Consider the following 6509-nt stretch of genomic DNA (forward strand, 5'->3'; position numbering starts at 1 on the left):
CAAGGTGGAATTGAGAATAGTTAAAAATAAGTGTTGGCACAAAAAATTCTGAATGCTACGTCTCAATTTTTATAACATTCAAGTAATTTTTCTCTTTTCTTTTTAATTACTAAAGGACAAAGTTTCATGGCAAGCGCTAATTATATCACTTTTTAACCATACTACATTGTCATGTCTCGTGCATACAAGGTCCACATACTGTATCGTTTCAATAGCGTCGTCATCAGTATTTGGATCAATCCGCCTACCACTCCCATGTGACTAGCACGCACTTTATCCTCACTAGTCAGACAACTAGTGAAGTTCTACACCTTAACTGGTATACTTATCTAATAGTCATAGTAGCACGCAATTGTCATGCCCTGCACATTTTTGCCTCAGTCGTAAAATGTTCGTCTTGTTTGACATGTCGCCCACATTCGAGACTATTATTGTGAAGCGCGATGCGGAAGTCAGAGCGGAAAGGTGGTTGTTTAACTTGCAAACTTCCGCTTCCAAGATAAGCAAACATGGCGGCGTCCGCAACTCCAGTAATAGCCGACCAAGCGCCAACAACTTCGGCGTCGGGAAGAGGTAACATCCCGTTTGACTTCTCGCAGCCTCCCATCATAGAGGGTTTCAACCCTTTGCCAAGGGTCAAAGATGAAACTTTTAAGGAAAAGTTCTTGAGGAAAACCAAGGACAACCCGTTCGTCCCAATAGGTGAGTTACACAAGCTCAGCCATGTATCATCGAAATAATTTGTCTTTTTGGTTAATTATACTCGGCGTCAAGCGCAACGATCAAGCCATTAATCTAGACGTAGAACCTTGCTCTTCCAAAGTCGATCAAATTACTCGTTTTTCTGTTAAATTGAAAGCTTCTACCGCAGTTAATGTATGCGACGACTCTGTTGCTAATCTTAGCCACCAGGGGTCACCCTGGCATGGCATGATGGAACGTTTTCTCAGAGCGGAACTTGTTTTTCATTTATTTCATATTTTTGTCGTAAGTGTTTCTATAATTTTATAAACTGCCATTCTGAGGAAACTACTGCGTTAGTCATAGTATGAATTAGATACAAATTTGGGTTTATATCGCTGTTTATGTTTCATTATCATCTTTAATGTCTGTAGGCGCAAAGCATCGGTAATGACGCTGGAGGGCGACGTTGTAAATGTAAATCTTTTATGCAGTTTTGACCTTTTTGTTCCTTACCTTTAAAGCATCCAAACATCGCATGACAGCTGATGCTGAGCTCTCATCAGGCAATGGTAACACGTTTCGTTCAGCGTTTTTATTGAGAATTTGAACAGTTTTGGAATCAGGGAAGTTCCAAGTCGCTGTGACGAATCTGCAGTCGCGAAACACAAAACTGCGCAACTCGCCTTACAATAAGAGTCGTAACTCGAGACGGGGAGCAAGACAACATGGAAGCAATTTGACATGTAACACCGGCACGAGACTTGTGTGCAAAATCAGTAAGGCATGCTGCATCATTCTAATGTCCTGTTCACTGATATCTACGGACGTAATTAATACATGTTGAGCCAATGCCACTTTTCTGTGCGTCGCCCAGGTTGTTTGGCGACAGCGGGAGCGCTGATGTATGGCCTGCGAGCGTTCCACCAGGGCAAAACCAGGCAGTCGCAGTTGTTGATGCGGGGCCGCATCTTTGCCCAAGGCTTCACCGTCGTTGCCATTGTCGTCGGTGTTGTTGCCGCTGCACTCAAACCCAGGGAGTGAGGAAGAGGCGGCACCGCAAATGCACAATATTCTGTCCGCAGAGAAAAATAAGACGGTTTGAAGGAAGCTCAAAATGCGATGTGTATATATAATATCCTGGTGTCAATCAGGACAGCGTTATTTGGGCATTTCAAATGAGGCTTACAAACTGCTACATTACTCACGCTTTGATGTTATGTTATTAAAATGATCCAACAGGTAACTTTGGAAATATGTCTCATGTAAGATTAACTTTGAATGTATTTCTATACGGCCATACAGTAGGAATCATTTACTCTACATGCGACAAAGCTGTGACAAAATGGAAGGAAGCAACTACAAGTGATTCATTTTTTTTATTGACCAATTCTAAACATTCTCTTTCCTTGGGTTTCATCATATCCAAATAGGCAACATGTGAAATAATGTTTAAGTGACAGTCGATTGCAGTATATAAAATGTGGGTGAAATGAGAAAGCAACTGAAGCCTTCAAATTCTCCATTTGGATGCAGTAACGTTTCTTGGTTGGGGATTATATTTGTTGCTGCTTAGAAATGCTTTTCAGTGTCAAAGATGACATCTAAACCGTATTGGCTTAAAACAATCATTCTGAAGTTGTTGATTCTACATTACTCAGGCATATGTGGTTACAATCTACATGTGTGCATATATATATATATGCACACTCAAAATGTTGGCAGAGGCATGCGTTAAAAATGTCAAAAAAATAATCATAACTTAAAAAGCTTAACTTAAATGGCTAACCTACTGTAACAATGTCCTGATCAAACAAATTAACAATTGAACGGTTCATGTTCCCACAAGTGTGAGAGTTCAAACATGTAGGCATCAAGAAAAGTGGTAAGGTTCTATCCTGTGTCATGGGAGTTTTCTGCAAAAAGAGGTTTACAAACATTTTGTGGTGTGACAAGTGAAAAAGTAAAAGTTGTGCGAGCGATAAGAGCCTACTAGCGGACAAGAGGGCTCTGTTTGAGCGAGATGAGTACTGAGCGCATCCGAGACACGTCCTTTGCCTGCTTGTTGGTCTTGGGGTTGAAGTCGCACAGGTGGGCCACGCGCTCCCATGCTGATGCGGGGCCATCACCCTCGCTCTCGGCCAGGAGAGCCTCCTCCGATGCTCTGTGGGCGGGAGGCTCCGTGTTAACACGTAACATTTAACATGCAGCTCACGTCATGCCACACTTGCAGGACAAACATGTAAAACCCAAACCTCGCAACTGAAAATTTGGATTTCTTTCAGAAACAGCGGTCATTAGCTCGACATTTGTGTTATAGATGACTGGTACATTTCTAAAATTGGGGGGCAGCGTGTGTGTGTGTGTGTGTGTTTGGAGGGGGTGCTCCGTGTGAGAGGGACTAAAGAGGCATCCAACATTGAAAGGCATAAGAATTCTAAACCTACACGAAGCCTATTAGATCAGAGTCGGGCTGTTTGTAGAAAGCCTTGTCGGCAATCCTTAGTAGACAGGCAAGGCCAAGTAAGCAGGAAAGAGAAGGAGACAGGGAGAAGAGTGTCAGTCACACAACAGATAAACATGTTAAAACTCAACTACTACTAAGAGAGGGACGGTCAAGCAAATGACAATGAAGTAGTGAACGGACACAAGTGTGGAAAACACAAGCAATACTGTGTTAGACTTGGGCAGAGTGTAGGAACGTGTGAAAGAAAGACATGTTCACGTCACAAGTGTGTGGTGGTGGTGGTAAAATTGATAATGATATGCATGTACTATAATAACAAAAACAAGCAGTTATGTTACTAACCTTTTGACAGAATGACGGCAGTGTGTGTCTAACTCATACTGCGGTGTATATTTTAAACAGGGGTGAATGATTTTGCAAACATTGCTCCATCACATCGACTTTTCACGTTTCAAGAACTGCACTTCTTAAGTACTAAACCTATCTAGACACTAAATCTATAGAAGTAGAAGAAAATAAGCCTACTGACCGAAATAAACGTTTTGTTCCCCCTCCAAGTTGCAGCCTTTGCAATTTAACATTGCATTCAACAACATTGCAATGTCAATTTGAATTGGATTGTATTGTTCTTCATTGTGGGACCTGCCGAACCTTTGCTGGAGTTATGGCTGTATTTTCCATTTTACAATTTAAAAACAAAACACCAGTAGTATTTTTTGTGTGATTTTCTTTCATGAATGGAAGCGGAGAGGCTGGATGGAGAAGTTTCTTTAGACTAGCAGCGTGGGAACAACTTGCCATGTCGTAGTGATCACAACAGCCAATTGTTTAAAATGCAAAGCAACCTCACGACTGTAGAGTCAGCGCTCATGTGTTCTGGTAAATTTCCATGACAGCTAGCTCTTTTACATTTAATGCTTAGTTAATTCTCTTTTCATTATTATAACTGAGCAGCGCTAATAGTTGCTGTGAGAGTGTCTTGGCCACAGAGTGAGGTGACATATTTTAACTTAATTATGCAAAAGACATTTTTATTATTGATGCCTACATCCGGTGTCGTCGGCATGCCGACAGGTGGCCGGACATGCCGGATACTACTAACCTGTTGTTGGTCTTGTTCTTCTCCATCTGCTCGCTTTGGTGCACGTGCCAGTCTTCCAGCTCTTTCTTGGCCTTCTCTCTCCACTCTGCTTCTGCCTCCTTGGATGCTGAGTCTTTCAGTCGCACCACAACCAAAGAAACCCCAATTTGCTACATACTGACTCAAGTGTGTAGCGTGACGTGATCAGTGAGTGGCAGACTCACCTAAAGCTTCGAGGCGTGCTTTCTGTTCCTCCCGCCACTTGCGTAGACTTTCTGGCTCTTGCCTCTGAATATCCACCTGTGCGATGGCTGCGTAGTTGTCCGTGGGACCGTTTGACTCCTTTCAAATGACAGGAAATGTGTCGGTTATGAGAGCTGTCACATGAAAAAAATTTGCTCTGGTTTTAAAAATAAATAATCACCTGTTATTGAACCCTGCGTAGATTTGGGGCCCGTTTGGGAAAATTTCCTAGACAATTCCAAGAGTGCTAGCAATCTTATTGAATTTGAATTCAAAGATAACCAAATTCATCCACCACTAGAACACCCCAAAAGACACGTCTTGTTTATTTGACAGTTTACCTTACCGATAGCTGGTGAAACAACTACGCTACATGGTGATTGTGAATAATTAATAATAATTGATGTCATTCAAGGGCAACTCCACCCCAACTAAATCCAACTTTAGAAGCATTTTTAGATTAAAGACAGTCCCTTTACTTCGACTCATAAACACGTACGCCGTTATTCCTCTTGCTTAACTCACCTGATACAGATCTCCGTTCACTGTCGCGGGTTCCTCTCCAAAAGGGTCTAACATCATGACAAAACAAAATCAAACATTAAAATGACACTTTTTGAAGAGTGTTCGGTGTGACTTAATTGCTGCACTGGCCCAGTCTCTCTTGTTATAGTGACAAGTCATGCAAAAAAATGCTGCAGCACCTGTTAGGTCTGTTGAAGACTTCCGGGTTGAGTTGACGTACTCAACTAAAATTCTTTAGATTGTGTACGATTAAAAAAAAAAAAAGGGGGGGGGGTGAACGATATGAAGCTTACACGATTTGAGTAGACGGTATCGATTTTTAATGGAGCTATTAAAACTAGCATTGATGCTATTAGGCTAACCGGCTATAGTATTAAAAATGTCTAGATTATCACCGTAGCTTGTTAACGTTACAGTAGTAAACATGACTGCTACGATTGCTTGCCATTTCGGGAAGCAGTTTAATTTTCTATCAAAGTGGAGCTTTCATGTTAGCTCAGTGAGCCAGCAGGGCTATGTTAGCTTTCGTTAGCTCCTAGCTGTTAGCTGAGCTTATGGAAACTTGCCGTAGTTGCTCGTCGGTGGCACCGGGGGCTCTTCTTGGCTTTCCACCTCGTCCAGCACCCCAAAACCTTCGTCGTCGTTCTCTATACCCGCGATCTCACTCTCCTGCTGGGCTAAAAACGCGGCGGCCGGGTCCTCTTCTGTCAGATGTACTCCGTTGTCAGCCATCTTTAACTAAAATGTTGCCTTGAAGTTGAACTAAGCGCAATGTGTGTTAGAAAGGCAAACAAACCTTTGTTTAATCACTAGTGGCCCAGCAACCGAGCGACTGATGGATGTTTAACTCGTAATAGCAGAGACAGCGCTGAAAGTCAAATCGACATTCGATGAAGCAACCAGCAACTTTATGCCCTCACTGATGATGATTCATGTTTTCTCCACTTGATTCAATAATCGACGATGGAACCGTCCAGTCACATAGGCTACCATATCCTGATACGTAGTCCCATCTGCTGGCCACCATTTGTATTGCAGCCGATTTTTGTGCTTTAATTTGTCATCAACCTTTTTGGAACGGAAAGTTACTTGACAGTACTCGTAAATGCCAAACCTCAGTTTGATACACATATCACCTTTATGTTATTACAAACCTTCCTCCTCTATGCTACGACGACGACGGTGACTACTACCACGACCAGTACTACTACTACTATGACTATTACTACTACTGCTACTACTACTACTACTGCTGCTGCTGTTACTACTACTACTATTACCACTACTGCTGCTCCTGCTACTACTACTACTACTACTACTACTACTACTACTACTACTACTGCATACTACTGCTGCTGCTGCTACTACTACTACTGCTATAGTTACTACTACTACTGCTACGACTGCTTTTAGACATATTGCACTTTTCTTGACACTCAATACTCTTGGAAAAACAACAAAAATTCGATTGTGTGTTTTCGCATCTGGTTGAAGTTTTAACGACAATATCAA

The 6509-nt window shown here is 42.1% G+C and overlaps 2 protein-coding genes across 2 annotated transcripts; one reads left to right on the forward strand and one right to left on the reverse strand.

Moving 5' to 3' along the window:
* The first annotated feature begins 473 nt into the window (after positions 1 to 473).
* higd2a (HIG1 hypoxia inducible domain family, member 2A) lies at positions 474 to 1927 on the forward strand. The gene is made up of 2 exons (XM_061278333.1): positions 474 to 702; positions 1559 to 1927. The coding sequence occupies exons 1-2, from the start codon at positions 510 to 512 to the stop codon at positions 1723 to 1725; spliced, it is 360 nt and encodes a 119-aa protein (XP_061134317.1). The 5' UTR covers positions 474 to 509; the 3' UTR covers positions 1726 to 1927.
* Positions 1928 to 2041: 114 nt separating this feature from the next.
* cltb (clathrin, light chain B) lies at positions 2042 to 5967 on the reverse strand. The gene is made up of 5 exons (XM_061278323.1): positions 5564 to 5967; positions 4998 to 5044; positions 4454 to 4571; positions 4251 to 4362; positions 2042 to 2845 (listed from the first exon to the last, which is right to left on the reverse strand). Exons 1-5 carry the CDS (start codon positions 5727 to 5729, stop codon positions 2674 to 2676), a joined length of 615 nt encoding a protein of 204 aa, XP_061134307.1. The 5' UTR covers positions 5730 to 5967; the 3' UTR covers positions 2042 to 2673.
* Positions 5968 to 6509: the final 542 nt, after the last annotated feature.

This window comes from Syngnathus typhle, linkage group LG1 (genome assembly GCF_033458585.1).
Source record: "Syngnathus typhle isolate RoL2023-S1 ecotype Sweden linkage group LG1, RoL_Styp_1.0, whole genome shotgun sequence".
NCBI classification, from domain to species: domain Eukaryota; kingdom Metazoa; phylum Chordata; class Actinopteri; order Syngnathiformes; family Syngnathidae; genus Syngnathus; species Syngnathus typhle.